The sequence below is a fragment of the Vanessa cardui genome, chromosome 11, assembly GCF_905220365.1.
Source record: "Vanessa cardui chromosome 11, ilVanCard2.1, whole genome shotgun sequence".
Taxonomy (NCBI): Eukaryota; Metazoa; Arthropoda; class Insecta; order Lepidoptera; family Nymphalidae; genus Vanessa; species Vanessa cardui.
In genome coordinates this window covers 6881058-6897579 of record NC_061133.1, presented here as the reverse complement: position 1 = coordinate 6897579, position 16522 = coordinate 6881058, and the positions used below count along the sequence as shown (strand labels likewise).

Here is a 16522-nt window from a genome sequence, read left to right as displayed (position 1 = left end):
TAAACCAAGACAATAAGTTTATAATTATAATAATACTCGTTCCACCACTAAACAGGCCGCTGGTTGTACAGTTCCGTTTAGGCTAATTTAACAAACGACTTAATCAGCCCGCATTGACGCAACATGTCGGAATGCGCTCCAAACTGGCTGCTCCAATCGTGAAGATTGTTTATATTGCGAAGTAATGTTGATCATAACAAATATTATAATAAGAAGGGATTAAATTAAAGTTGTAAATAAAAAACTCTGTAGCAAATTAAATTCATAATTTTATTTTATAATAAATAAAAATCAAGAAGACACTCGTTTTGAGAATTTTCCATATATTAAATACATCGTACAAAAGATGTCAATACAAACTAAATCACTTGGTGCAAAGGCAAGCCTGTCGGTTTGGGTTTCGCCCGAGCGGAGCGCGCCTCCCGACCTCCACTTTGAGCTATCTATGCAACAGGCGCGTGAAACCGAGGATAGCCTCATTTTATCTACATACAACAAAGGAAGTAACTTATCAATAAACAAAGATACAAACTGCCTTCCCTGTGGAATGCAACTTTGTAGGCGTCCCCCAATTTCGAATGAAAAAATATGTATTTGATCATGATTATAAAATATTGTAAATAGAGGTATGTAAAAGCGTATTACACTTCAAAAGTGAAAAAAAAAAACTCGATAATTTAGGTTTATGTAATACAATAAATAAAAATAGTAAAAATCATGTACCTAACTTAAGTATGAATAATTTACTAGAACTTTACACCTAAATGATATAAATGTATTGCAACACGTTAAGGAGCTTTGGAACCATTTTATTAAACGGAGCTTATAATAAATTTCAGTTGGTAATAAAATAATCTCGAATAATAAATCTATAAGTTGTGATTTATCTTTGGTTTTCTGAAACATGTGTCGACCATAGTTCCATAACTCCTCGTAGGACGCAGCACAGGCCTGGTTCAGTACATTTCGAATGCAAAACAGCCCGTTATTGATTGCATTCTAACGTAATTATTTTATAAGTACTTAAATAAGTTGCAGATCTACTAAGAAGCTAATGCATCTTAAAAGCAAATAGAGAACTTTCAACCAAAAACAGAATGCATATCCAGGTCAAGTTTTAAAGGGATCTGTCAATAGTCGACAAAATAGTTAAGTGTGAATATAATGGACGTGTACTACTCAAGAACAAGCCTTCAACTAAATCTATAAATGACTACAAATACCATCGTGCAAGCGCGATTCGGATCTTCCCTAAAACATCACAGCTCAAAAGCTAATGTGAAAATAACGCAGTACAGTGCTACAGGTGATTGAATGATAACCTACAGTAACGTGTGAAGAACTCTTTGTGTTATAGTAAACTGTATTTATAATTTCGCATTGGTTTTGTGTTAACTTTTAGAATACCAGGAAATATGTTTATTAGTTGAAAGAGATTTTCATATTCTCTGCTATAGAATATAAAAACCACCCACTAAAATCGCGAATCCATCTGGCGCAGACAGTACCTAGAAGCTTAGAACTTGCTCTTTGCAGCAAGTCGCCTAGGTACACACGCTCGGAAGACCAATGCTGTCGGACTAAAACTTTACAGAAATTTTGAATTTTAATTACATTTTCGTGACTGCCCTTGTTATCATACAAATGACCTCTTCCACAAACAAAAGCTCATCGTTTCGTTAACTTATTAAATGCTCGCATGTCGGCATAACAACTCTTATCACAATATATAAAAATATATATTAAAAGAAGCTTATACTAAACTACACATTGAAGACGCACTCCTTTATGCATTTGCTACCACACGCAATGCAACAACCATGAGGTTAAACGTGATATTTTTATTTCATTTTTATTTTTTTATTTGTGCGGCAGCATATGCAAGTTTGCTAATAACTCACAGCATAATCTTAAACGTACTGCATCGTATTGCATCTAGTAAGTCCTGGTATCCAATGGGGTGGAAATGGCTGCACTCCTGGTGTTGCAAATGTACTCTGGTAACTGGCTCGGTCGTTTTTGTACTGAAGATTTTATATAGTTTTTTCTTTATACAAAATGCCATTTCACCCCAGCAATGTCTACAAGGATATCAAATTTAGAACGAAATGCGAGTAGCATTTATAATGAAACTAAACTTAATACTTGTCATTTCATAAAAATATTTTAATCTGATTTAACTTGGAAAGCGACATTTAAGATCAAGCTCAATATCCGTTTCAAAATAATACTTCTTTTCGTGGACATATCTAATGGCTAATCAGTAAAATGTTTAAAACCTGTGCCTATACATTACACGGTCAATTTCAACGCTTTTCATTAACAAAGCGAAACGGTATAGACACAGAACGACGATCGCTAGAAGCTATAATCTTTTTTAAATACATGTGCACTTATTGACTTTAAGATTAGACAGCTCGAAACGTTAAGCCTAAGAGAACTACTTTATTTTTTTATTATTTTGTTGTAGCTTATATTAGGCTTTTCATAAACATATAAGTAGAATTATATTATGGATATATTTTCCAAGAATGATTTTTGCCGTCTTATTCTAGGTATATCTATGAAGTTTTATTTAGATTCTCTATGAAATAACGGCTATCTCTTCAACTCTCATCTGAAAAAGAAAAATAACATTATCGACCGATACGAACATTGGACGTCTTTAAAAAGTTGACATCTATTAATAACAATTAACAATTATTTATGATTACTACATCAACTTGAAAAATACTTTAAATTGATTTTATTAGTGCATAAAATGTATGGTAGTAAAGTAATATTTTAACTTCACTCGATAATGACTGATGAAAATTAAATGTTAAATATCGATTTCAATTTATTGTATCGCCAAATATGCATTTAGATGGCTAATTTGCACGTCCACCTAACAATATTATTAAAAATAATTATAATTATATACACATTCATAAACAATTAAAATAATAATTTAAATTATATACACATTCATAAACAATTAAAATAATAATTTAAATTAGTAAATAGTACTTTGATCTTTAGTTTGAGGAAAAAATATCGAAACAAGATCAGAGACAACATAATAACAAGCTAACAAGGCATCAATGGAATTGAAATGAAGTTTAAATCAAAATATGCCATTATTGTGTATTATTGATTATGTATAAGTGAGTTGGCATACCGCGCGCGCCGACGATGATGGATTTCCGCTTGATGTCCTGCGCGGGCGCGTTGGCGGGCCGCACCACGCCCACGGCGCCGCCGCCCACCAGGTGGCCGCCGCCCGCACGGATCGGTTTCGCTGCGGGCGCGACAACACAGTTAGTACGGACACAGACTTACTATAACTACGACAAGACTTCTTTCACCTCTTCTGTTATAATGTATCTTGAGTCGAGATGGCGCAGTGGTTAGAACTCGTGCATCTTAACCGATGATCGCGGGTTCAAACCCAGGCAAGCACCGCTGATTCATGTGCTTAATTTTTCTATATAATTCATCTCGGGCTCAGCGGTGAAGGAAAACATCGTGAGGAAACCTGCATGTGACAAATTCATAGAAATTGTGCCACATGTGTATTCCACCAACCCGCATTGGAACAGCGTGGTGGAATATGTTCCAAACCTTCTCCTCAAAGGGAGAGGAGGCCTTTAGCCCAGCAGTGGGAATTTACAGGCTGTTGATGATGATGATGAATGTATCTTACCGATTTGTGCCTGCACGCCTCTTCGGGCAAGGTTTTTGGCGCGTACTGCTTCCTTGATTCTGTCGACCTCGAACTGATATCTCTTGCGATCACGCATCGCTCCTTCCTTGGCCTCCTACAATTAGAAATTAACATAATTTCACTTACCAAAAAAAAAAAAAAAATACCAAATTCAGTGTGAGCTTCTCGATAAACTTTAACAAGATAAGTTATAAATAACAACGAATGAATGAAGTAAAGCGATAAGTCACAACGTAATGCGTACCTTGAGTGCGGTCTCGAGCGCCTTGACGCGCTCCATGGTGGCGCGCAGGCGCTTCTCGAGCTTGGGCAGCTCGCAGCGCAAGTCGGCGTTGTCGCGAACGAGCTGCTTGTGCACCTTCGTCAGCTGCTCGAGGTTGTTCTCCAGGAACGAGATCTTCTGTTTTTGCGCAAGAGAACCACCCTCTTCCTCTGCACCTTCTTCGGAGTTGGTGGATTTCTTTATCCTGGCCTGTAGCAGATATTGTTTTATATATTCTGTTACAACAAAATATTACTATCTTAAAAATTCAAAAAATATTCTACGTAGTTCTTGGTGCGCATTTAATCGCATATAAATGTGTGTAAAAAATGTACAAGCTGTGCAACACTTGCCTGTAGATCCTGAACGAATAATTTTCTTAAGTTGTGCAGAGTCTGCAACTCCTTAGCCACGGTATCTTCCAGTCCTTTGAGGTCGGCGCGGGCCTGCTCGCGTCGTTCCACGCTTTGGCTGTTTGATAATACAATACATGATGTTACAGAGTACATGTCATGGAAATGAAAACAGATGAAGATTTTTACTATAAAGTAATATCAAGCACTGTAATATATTAACAATAAAGAAGACATATGTAGTACAGAACAGGGAGTCAGTGAAATATAAGTTGTGGGGGTAATATAAAAGTAAAATATGTATATTGTAAAATGAATTTAAATTGCATAAATTTATGAAATTTTGCTACTCAAAACAATTGAATGTAAGATAATTTACCTGAAAATGCGACTGAGCTATATCTTCCTGCACGCACCCATCCATATTATGTCGCGTGATGCTTAAAGGCCAAATATTGAAAATGCCAACTCCCGGCAGAATGAATATGAATGGGATACGTGCGGAAAAAATGACAACTAAAAAAAATATAAAAAGCGAGCCATTACAAGACCACTACATATACTTGTACTTACATTGTCTAGAATATTATCAATTAACATTATTGTATCACAAAATAGTTAACCATTTCGTCTTCTCGTGTCATAGGTAGTTCTAATCTAGAAATAAAAAAAGCAAACGGAAATAGTATAACAGAATGCTTTCTAGATTCAAAAAACCCATGACACCGTACGACCTATGTGCAAATAGAAATTAAAAAAATATTATTCAGAGAAATTGTATCTATTTGCACAAGTTCACAACCGGTTAGGTTGAGGCGACAATCACTCTTCGGCATTTTAGAGTGCGTACATTGACTAAGGAAGTGATATGGATACTAGGGTAAAGATAAATGCAATAATAATAAAGAGGCGTGGACCATTAAAGGAATAGATGAATGAAGTGTCATGCTCTACGGTTACTTTATACTTGATATGATTGGTTGAACGGAAAATAAATAAAAAATGCCTACATTGGAATGATTCGCTCAATAATACTGTGAATAAATGCTTTCGTTCATGTAATGAATGAATGTATTGTGTTAACTACTAAATTTACACTAACCCTACTTTCAATCCAAATTAATTATATTTAAAATATTTGAACATTTTTTTTGTAAATAGTACATTCTACGTGGTTTCGTTTAAAATTTCTTTAATCAAGGAGATATATTTACCGTATGGTCGTCACATGTTATACAAAAATATATTAAGAAAAATATGTATGCACCGACTCTCTATACAAACATTCAACTCTATTTACATAAATATGTACATTGCATTAAATCAGTGGAGTTGTATCTTGATTTTTGCTTTAATTTAAATTAATCGTATTTTGTAATGTTAATTTTGTGCTAATCTTCCGAGCAACATATCGGCGATGTAAAATTCATTAACATTTCATTTAAAAATAAATTTAGTGCGTTTCTGAACCGATCATTGCAAATTTTCTCAATTGAACGAATTCAACGAGTTTTAACATAAAGAGGCAGTGATATCGAATCAAGTTAAAATATATTCAACGTCTTTAAATACACCGAAAAGTTGAATTATCTAGTAACAGGTACCGATTCACAACAACAACGACAAAAACGACTCTACAATTGCCTAATGTAACGACAAACACCTAAAGTACTAAATATTGAGAAAAATTGTTTCCTAAATTTAAGTAGTCATGCCTTAACTCACGGGTATAGAACACATATACACATGCTATTAGTTGATAACTACACAAACAAGCAATTCATTTCGTAAACTTAATACGATTGTTAAACAAATTATTGACTAGAAAGTCACGACATACTTCGAAGCGAAGCATTAAAAATGCATAAAAAATATAAATTTTGAATCTCATCAAATAATTTTCTAATATGTTATTTCGCATACACCTGTCTTATATGAACTTTTATCCCTAGAACTATTTTGTATTATTGCCACGTGTATTCATACAAGACAGTCGTATTGAAAAAGAAAGCGTAATGGATTGGAACTTAACCACGGGTCTCCGATTAACTGTGGAAACATATAACAAATACAACCGTTAAAGGCACCATAAACAAATACTACTAGTTGTGTGGAGACCCATGATGATATCACAGAAACAAGCTGACAGGCTCAAACCAAAACAACAATCTGAGGATAACGATGAGTGAGGAGGATCATGGTGACTGAAATAAGAAGATGCAGTTGGAGGGGGTGGATGTTGCAGGAGTGGCGGGAGGACTTGGGGATTGCCGAGAGCGACTTTTCCTCGCCGACCGACGCTTTCTCAACGGCTAGGCTCGCGCCGTACGAGAATCCTAGTCTTTCTTTTTTTGGGGATATGATAAAATCCCTGAATTCATCGTCTCTATACAATATCTGCTTGTTGGCCACCTCCTTCTCGTATTTATCAAGGTTACGGCGCGGTGAGCGCGACACTAACATGAGCTCCTTGAGCTTGGCGGACTTGTCGGTCTCCTCGCGTTTCAACTTCTCGTAGTCGTCCTGCAACTGCTGTCGCGCGAGGGTCAGTTCCTGGTATGTGCTGTGAAAAAAGAGATAAAATTAAATACAGTCAGTCCTCGTACTTACGGCATGTTAGGTTCTCGTAATATGCGACGTAAATCGAAACGACGTAAGTCGAGACATATTAGATTGCTTCGTTTCTTTCCTCTTGCTATGACACTTTGACCTAGCTACAAGTGAATCTCTATCTCTCCTATGCCGGAAATCGAAACAATTCACGTACGATTGAGGAATAGTGTCAAAACATTGTTGGACATAACTTGAAACGACGTAAGTCGAGACATATTAGATTGCTTCGTTTCTTTCCTCTTGCTATGACACTTTGACCTAGCTACAAGTGAATCTCTATCTCTCCTATGCCGGAAATCGAAACAATTCACGTACGATTGAGGAATAGTGTCAAAACATTGTTGGACATAACTTGAAACGACGTAAGTCGAGACATATTAGATTGCTTCGTTTATTTCTTCTTGCTATGACACTTTGACCTAGCTACAAGTGAATCTCTATCTCTCCTATGTCGGAAATCGAAACAATTCACGTACGATTGAGGAATAGTGTCAAAACATTGTTGGACGTAACTTGAAACGACGCAAGTCGAAACGACGTAAGTCGAGGACTGCCTGTATTCGAATTTCAAAAAGTATTTAATTCGACGATCTCTCCGTGAGTTCGTTTTCTAATAAACGATCCCAACACGAATAGCGCCGGTACTAACTCCTTCAGCAGCTGGTGCTGGCGCTGCTGCGCGGCCAGCTCGTCGCGCAGCGTGGCCAGCTGCGAGGCGTGCGAGGCGCGCAGCTGCTCCAGCTGCGCCTCCAGCGCCGCGCGCACCTGCGAGTCGGCGCGCTGCTCCGCCGCCGCCTGCTGCACGCGCTCCGCGGCCTGCCACGCAACACGTCTTAGTTAGCCAGACACACACACACACACAAGGACACATTACATTTTTATTTTTTTTATTTTATGGTATAGATTGGCAGACGAGCATATGGGCCACGTGATGGTAAGTGGTCACCATAACCCATAGACAATGACGCTGTAAGAAATATTAACTATTCCTTACATCGTCAATGTGCCACCAACCTTGGGAACTAAGATGTTATGTCCCTTGTGCCTGTAGTTACACTGGCTCACTCACCCTTCAAACCGGAACACAACAATACTGAGTACTGTTATTTGGCGGTAGAATAACTGATGAGTGGGTGGTACCTACCCAGACGGGCTTGCACAAAGCCCTACCACCAAGAGAATACATACATTATATTTAATAAGTATTTGATTAATTTCAAATCATTCCCTAATCTATATTTAAAATAACGAAATTAATTAATTATCCGTCGATATATTGCGTTGCGTTAATTTAAAGTGCGAAATTTATTTCGTTTACTAACGCAAAACTATTAATGGTCGTTGAACTCGAGTGTAATCGTTAGTGAGTAAGTAGCGATGGTTCCGCACCTGCAGGCGCGCGCACTCCTCGCGCAGCGCGTCGGCCGCCTCCTCGAGCTGGCGCTTCTTGTTCTCGGCCTCGCGCATGGACTCGGCCAGCGACGCGCAGCGCGCCTCGTGCTGCGAGATGAGCAGCCGGCACTCGCCCAGCGACCGCTCGTACTCCTCGATCTATCGTGTCATTAATTTACATTTAATAAAATAAAACCCACACCAAGTCGTTAAAAAGGGGCACAAAAGTTACACTGTAACTTATGACGAAACTGATATTTGACGGAAAACTTAAAGAAAAGAAATCTATAAAATAGAAAATTGAGACCTAAAAAGAGATAATTGAATTTACATAAATAAATCTTTTGTAATTCTAAACAAAACTCAAATCTCTCATTTCACATGATTACTCTAACGATTGACTGACTTACCTTCTGATTAGCATCAATGTTAGCGGATTCGAGTGAATGGCAGCGCTGCACGATGTTCTTAACCTCGCTCTTCATTTTGCTGATGTGAAGTCGGGCTACGGTGAATTCTTCCTCGAGTTTACCGACGGTGTCCACATTCAACTTGAAGTCCAACTCGGACCCGCCCACAGCGGCGCCGATTTCGGCCAAATCTCGGAGGAGGTTGGTGAGAAGTTCTGCGATACGTTTACGTTGGTGCGCGGAAAGATCACGAAGCTGCTGCAACTCTGCAGTTGCGGTCGTCAGTGCACTCTGCGGAAAATCGTCATATTGATACGAAAGGCATACAAAGCAAGTCTTCGCCTATATTTAGGGTTGCAACTGATATGAGGGTGACCACAAACATAATGTTTTACATCAGGATTAAGAATTTTCTGACATTCAGATTTAACTCATTGATTGATTGGTAAAAATCAACAAAAACCAATTATTGCTCTAAATATATAAAATTATTTTTATAGTATCGTAAAAAAATAATTGTATATAATATACAATTATATTGTAATAAAATATTTGTGCACAAATAGAAAAAATAGCCGGACGGACTATCCGGAAATTGTGAAAAAAAAATCGGTAATATACATCTTATTATGATAATTATATTAAATACACCCGAATATAATGTATAGTCATAATGATATCAGATATTAAATATATAATGACGTTTGTTTTCGAGGCAATTTCATCTTCAAAGCAGATAATTAATGTATTAAAATAATTTATTGCATTTACAAACCAATAATAGCACTATCCAAAAATATATTTTCACAATCGACGATAAATATCGATTGATTGATAAATAGCCGATAATAATGATACTCGTTTTTACACGTCACACCGCAACCGCGTATACGTATTTGCATGTCTAACATTGTACCGCGTTTTTGATTTATTATGTATTTTAGTTAAGTTTCAGGGATTTACGTTGGAGTTTTCTTACGTTGACTTGATTAAAGGCAAAAATATAGCGATTATTTTTTTATTTCCTTCGGTATTTTTATCTTATTCAATTTAATTTAAAGAGAGGAAAATGTGAAATATGTTTTACTTCTTTTTTTTATTTTTCATGGTTAACGAAACACGAATAATTTCTATTGTTGCCCTATTATCCTTCGGTATATAAACATTATATAAGTAAATAAATATACAACATACCTGCTTAGTCTGTAATTCTTCCGACAGTTGGTCACACTCCCGACTCTTGCTGTCAACCTCCTGGGACTTCTGATCGTAGTTGACTGCGAGCTCTTCCAGAGCCTGCAGCACCTCTTTAACTTCCTCCTTAGCGGCTTCGTTTTCCTGTTGGATGCGGTTCATGTCGCCTTGGAGGGCCTCGTAATCTCGTCTGTAAAAATATAAAATTTAATATTTGCAATTATTTAGCATAACAACAAAATAAATAAAAAAACACACCAGTCTTAATTGTCGGTTGTAATTAAGCAAAATAATTATCTTTTTAAATAGATGCATGTAAATTGATAGACGTGTAGATCGTGAAAATGTTAATGTAAATTAACTTCACATTTAAGCATGTCAGGATCGGTAAAGAAATTTAATAATACCTATTTTAGCTATCTCTTTTTCCTTTCCCTCATTCTTCCTGACGAGTTCAGTTACCATATTATACTAATTAGTAAATCAGTAACAAATCAAACATTCACGACAGTAACCATGAATTACCAAAAGTACGGGATATACAATAATAGTGAGTCAAAAAATTTAACAGTGTATCTTCTGTATCAAAAAAATGCGAAGCCTTTTTTTGTAATACCTAATAATATACGGGACACATATGTATATAAAACTTATCCCAGATGATAATTATTATAGAGTATTTTGGAGGTTAATGTATTAAATTAGTATAGCAATACATCGCAGTTTCACCCCCCTTTAAATTTACCAATATTAACGAAAGTCAGCAGTTTCACCCCCCTTTAAATTTACCAATATTAACGAAAGTCATATTATTTTAATATAACAAGGAAAACAGTATCCACAACGCTGAAATGGCATATTAAATGTGCTATGAACGAAATAAGAACATTCAGACTAACGAAAAATGAGCGTTTCGTGTAGCGATGAAATACAACCTTAACAGACCGAGTGTATTTACATCGTACGAATATAATATTAGGATCTCAATCATTGGAATTAAACACAATGGAATAATACCAGTTACAATCTCATTATAAATTCTGTTCCAATTTCAATGAGCGGCATTGCGCATGTACAAAAACTCAATATCAAGGAAAAAATAATCTTGATTGTATAAAAAAAATAATTTGCACAATCATCATTATCAATGGTATTTATTATCAAAGAGTAAAAAAAAATAACGAGGCTTCACTTAAACTTTCGGACGGGTCATTATTGCGTAACACATGAAAGTATTTTGTGGTCATTTTATGATAATTATCTTCGCGTGATATATTTAAAAATACGTTTTACACATATAAATGAATGAAAATAATCACAAATTAACGAAATGAAGATTGATTAATGATTCCATCAATAACTTAACACAGATAAGGCTAAATTTAATGGGATTCTTGTAAGACAACGGAACCCCAAAAATATAACCTAAAATACTGGTTATTCATTACATAGAATGTCTTGAAATGTTTATAATTATCAGAGCGTGAAGTCAAAAAGGCGATTCGAACATAACTCACATTTGTTATGTAATCAGTAATAGATTAAGAGTTATTTTTTTTTTTCATTTTATAAATTGTGTATGTAACACACGATTTATGAAACGAACATTATAGGAAGTAATCTACTAACATTTAATTAATACGAACATTTGTTCAGACATGCGACAGTAATAGGTAATATTTCTTATCGGTTGAACATGCAAACATACTTCGTAGTAATGAGTAATGAAAAGCATAAGTAACAGTCTCTAAAGGACCTACGGATGGGCACGTTTTCTCTTAAGGTCTGTTTTTTTACTACGAAAATCAACTGGTCATAAATTAATTTACACATAACAACACATGAATTATACACACAAAATAACACATGAAAAATCATTAGAGCTTGTTCAAATTCAAATTTAAATTACAAGTGTACCGCCCACTGAGGCAACTAGCCTCTTCATAATATCATAAGTAAATTAGATTAATACGCTGGAATCACATCAAATACAATACCTCGTGCACGCGATGAGTTCCTCCTGTTCCATCATCTGTTCCTTGAGCTTCTCAACGAGCTGAGAGTGTTGGTTGATCTCCTCGTCCTTGTCGTCCAACTGTTGGTACAACGCCTCCAACTTGCCCTGCATAGCCGCATCCTCAACGGCACTCGATACGGCTACCGGTACAGGCTTCATAAAAACAATCGCACCATTAACCCAAATATTTACCCGAAGATATTTATCAAATTATAATTTAAACAAAGTAGGTTAGACTTTACAAGATTAAATTTAAAGTTACCATCGGCTTGGATTTTACCGAGAAGAAGTGGCGATAAAAGCAAGAATTACCTCTTTTCCGGCGGTAAAACAAAATAACATTAATTTTATATATATTTTTAACGCCGTATTATAAATGTTTACATTATATAATATCTCCGATTAGATTTTGCTTCGCTTCAGTTCACTTATAATTTAGAGTATCCATTTCCATTTTTTCATCTAGTTTTTTACATAAATATCAAACAAACATCTTACTGAAATTTCTATTCTTTTTTGATAAAGCGTTACATCAACATTTTAAAGTATTTTCATTATTGAAAATGATACCCTAGCTCTAATAGTATAATGATAACGGCAAAGCTCTGAGAAAATAAATAAATACAATCAAAATTCAAAAGAAATGTTATTCGCGAAATTCGCGAAATGTTCAAAATCGATTTACGATAAGATCTTTTGATACGTATGTCCTAAATGTTATAATTATTATAATAATCAATGTCGCTTATAACTTCCTGTGATTTCAGGCCCGTATTATTTGGTGTACTTTTGAGTTAGTTGTGTAAGATATATTTAGTAGCTTCAAAGTTGATCCGACTGACTAGTCCAAAGTACAACGTGATAATATAAACATAATGTTATAAGTTAATTATCACTATCAATCGCTTTCCCATTAGATGGGGTCAGCGCAATGTACATTCTGCATGAGTATAAAATATGAAACATTTGCAAGCTATTGACAACCTTACTGACCAACCCGGTTGGGATAGGCTTTTGCTTGAGTATTGGTAAACGCCAAGATCGTTTATATGCTTTGAATAAAATTTACTTTTTGATTCGATTGAATGAAGATCTAAAGGAAAATATCCCAAGTCATACGACACCTCCTATGGGTTATGATCTGATGGGTTTTGCACCAAATCTACACATCGTATTTATAAGTCTTTAAGGAAACACTATAGTCTGTTTAATTAACTTTAAATTGTGACCTATTTATCTTAAATTCTAAAGATAGTTTTGTATTTAGACAGGTCTGTTGTATTGACCAATATTTTATGAAGTTTTCAAACTTCTTTTTTTTATAAAATATTAATAATAATAATATTAAATATCAAATTTTAAATCAATTCATGAGCTACTAAAATTTCTTAATTAATTACAATGCAATTAATTTCAATTATACATTTTTTTAATTGTTTTAATTAAAGGCGAACATTTCCAAATAAAGAGCCGCTCTTATAGTTTTCTAAGAATGATTTAGTGTCTTTCAAACGTTTGCGAATTTAATGCGATTTCATGTTGACTGATGAGTAATAAAATGACGCTGAGGACGCTTCTAACGAATAATAGCTTAATGCAGTAGCAGGCATTTCCACCTACGTCTCAGTTCGACGCGTGTGTCATCGCTCTATGTTATAAACAGACGCCATTATAAACGAGGCCTTACATACCAAGTTAAAACACAAGAATCCTGTTTGAAATTACATACATTTATCAAAAAGAAAGGAAGAAAGCAATTTGTTTCACTTATCTTTAATATACTTTGGTCAAATTGAAATAGGAATATAAATTGAATTTATTTAATTTTTGTTTTCATTTATAATAGTGAAATCACTAAAATTAAAATAAAGTGTGTGCTACTTACAGCCACCGGTGGTTTCTCTTCTATGAACGATGTAACTGGAGTGACAGCTTCAATTTCCACCAAGTTGACTTGTTCCTCTGGACGTACAGTCTCACCCGATCGCCAACGGTTGACCTCTGCTTCCAACTTCTCAACCTTTGCAATATATAAAAAAATATGCTCAGTGAATCCTTTAAGCACAAATACATCTTGTAGGAAAACCTGACGAATATTACCTTTCCTTTCAACCTCGCCACCTTCTCTTTTTCTCTCTCATAGCGACGTTTCCATTCTTCAGCTGTGAGTTCCTCATTGACACATACAACATTTTTAACAGTCTTAGCCCTGTGAAATTATAAAGTGATAAGAAACAAATTTATTATATTTACATACCTTCATTGCAACAATTTAAAAAGTATTTACCTTTTACCAAAGTCAAGTGTACTTTTTGTTTCACTCTCATTGAACGATGCAGGAGAACAACATATAACAATAGTTGTTCTAGCATTACCACCGAGTGATTCTTGAAGAATACGAGTGAGTTTCGAGTCTCTGTATGGGATGTGAGATTTGTTGCCATCCGCTAAAGCGGAAATTACATTACCCAGAGCAGACAATGACTTGTTAATATTTTTAGCTTCATCGAGCACAGTACCTTCAGCACCAGTTTTAGATACCTAAAAATTATACTTAAAATTTTAGATTTAAAGATTCAATATATTTAAAAACAGACTTAAAGTGTTTTATCACCTTTTCAGACCCCGCCAAATCAACAAGATACAACTTCCCGGATAATTTCTTTTGGTTTTCTAAGTTTTCTTGTTTAACATTAATGAGGAAGACTGAATGAGATCTAGATGAGTGTTCATTCATGTCTGTAAGAGAAAATTTTGAGTGAAACTATTCATTCATTTTAAAAATGAAGGTATGATTAGGTAATAACATACTTGTTACTGCAATATGCCTATTTGACTTTCCCTCTTCTATGACTTCAAAAACTTCTTCCGGACTTGACACAAACCTTTCCGTAGCACCTTTTACAAATGGAACTCTGTTTTTGTCTTCATGTACACTAAGGTTCACCTTTGATACTGTTTAAAAAAATATTTATTTATTAATTGTAATATGCTTTTAAGCAAACAACTGAATTCGATGTTTGTTTCATTTATATATTTACCATCCAGGAGATCTCGAATTTTGTCCATATAAATTTCAAAATAAGAAACTTTAATATGAAATTCAAGATTCTCTTCCATTGCGTAGATGTGGTTGAAAATATCATTGACTATTCGTGGAATAATACCCTGTTTTCCTGGATCCCCTGCAATTCAATGTATGTTATAAAAAAACTGCATAATAAAACTTCATCTGTTTTACATGCAATATAAGGTAATTTTGTAATGATCATTAAAATATGTTATGCAATGTAATTTATTTACGATACACACCTATGACACCTTCCATGGTATGTGTTTTACCAGAACTTGTCTGACCATATGCAAATATGGTACCGTTGTAACCAGCAAGTACATCTGACACAATACTTTTGGCTGCTTCATTGTAAACCTTCTCTTGGGTTGCATTGGGTTTAAATACTTTGTCAAACAAATATACTTTACCCTAAAAGAATATTATTTTTCATTAAATGTCATGACATAAAAATAATCAATATGTATTAAATATAAAAATTGACACAAAGCACTTGAAAATGTGTAAACCTCTCTTACTAATGTTTTGAATAACCTACCATTTGCAATATGTAAGTAGTTCAAAATTTTATATCACATTCAGTCTTTTCTTTTAATAATGGCTGATAAACATAAAAATAATTGTAAATGTGAACAATGTTTTATAAAAAAATCACTATTTTATGATTTTAATTAAGAAATAATCCATCATCATGCTCTGATTTATTGCAGCTAATTTATTCATATTTCCAATTTTTTTTTAATTAAGAAATTATAAACATATTAAAATATTAATTAATTTTTGAAAATAATATTTTATTATCATCGAGAAATCATTGTAAACAATAATAAAAATATAAATACACAAATTATCCTAGGAATTCCCAGGTCAAGGTCGAGAAAGTATTTGTATTGATTTTCGACAAAGCAAAAATTAGAAGTCTTATTTGGTTAAAATGCATAGAAATTCTTCAAATTTTAATGATTGCAATCATAATCAACCAAGCGGAATAGAAAAGAAAGGCCATTTCGTAGCAGGTGAACAGCAATCGTAATGTATTAGTCATCATGGTCTAAATTAGGGCGATGATAGAGAAGTTCAATGTGGGTATATTGACAAAGTTCACACTTACCCCTATGGAAATGCAATTATCATCAGGTCCTGAAGGGAATTTCACGATGAATTTGGAACCAGCTTTTTCTTCAGAGTCATTGAGTGGCCGAAATCGGCATACGACTCTAATGCTGTCTTCAGCAGCTATTTCACGATCAGCTGCCATATTTGTAAAAATAATAGCTTACACTAAACACCGTCTATAGAATTAAAAAAATAAAACGTTATTGGAACAAAAACCGTGCATGAAGAACTACAAAGTTAGAATTTGTCACTGGGAAATCTTCATGACAGCGGTATCAAAATGTCGGCCATATTCTGTAAAGAAGAAAGGCCTGAAATTGGTATCCTATTGGTTGAAAATTCACCACGCTGCCAACAAAAGCACAAAAAATCGATTTGCTACCAAC

General features: G+C 34.7%; 1 protein-coding gene across 1 annotated transcript; it reads right to left on the bottom strand.

Moving 5' to 3' along the window:
• Nucleotides 1-249: 249 nt before the first annotated feature.
• On the bottom strand, nucleotides 250-16460 carry LOC124533741 (kinesin heavy chain). The gene is made up of 19 exons (XM_047109196.1): nucleotides 16132-16460; nucleotides 15260-15431; nucleotides 14989-15132; nucleotides 14759-14902; nucleotides 14562-14686; nucleotides 14235-14488; nucleotides 14048-14156; nucleotides 13833-13967; nucleotides 11928-12100; nucleotides 9931-10120; nucleotides 8737-9027; nucleotides 8324-8485; nucleotides 7584-7750; nucleotides 6783-6884; nucleotides 4322-4439; nucleotides 3951-4178; nucleotides 3686-3800; nucleotides 3161-3280; nucleotides 250-2617 (listed from the first exon to the last, which is right to left on the bottom strand). Exons 1-19 carry the CDS (start codon nucleotides 16276-16278, stop codon nucleotides 2607-2609), a joined length of 2907 nt encoding a protein of 968 aa, XP_046965152.1. The 5' UTR covers nucleotides 16279-16460; the 3' UTR covers nucleotides 250-2606.
• Nucleotides 16461-16522: the final 62 nt, after the last annotated feature.

Coding starts and splice junctions, on each gene's coding strand:
- LOC124533741 (XM_047109196.1), bottom strand. CDS start 16,278: ATGGCAGCTGATCGTGAAATAGCTGCTGAAGACAGCATTAGAGTCGTA. Junction 7,751..8,323: donor AGGAGTGCGCGCGCCTGCAG/GTGCGGAACCAT, acceptor GTTGCGTGGCAG/GCCGCGGAGCGCGTGCAGCA. Junction 4,440..6,782: donor GCCAAGCTCAAGGAGCTCAT/GTTAGTGTCGCG, acceptor ATTATCAAACAG/CCAAAGCGTGGAACGACGCG.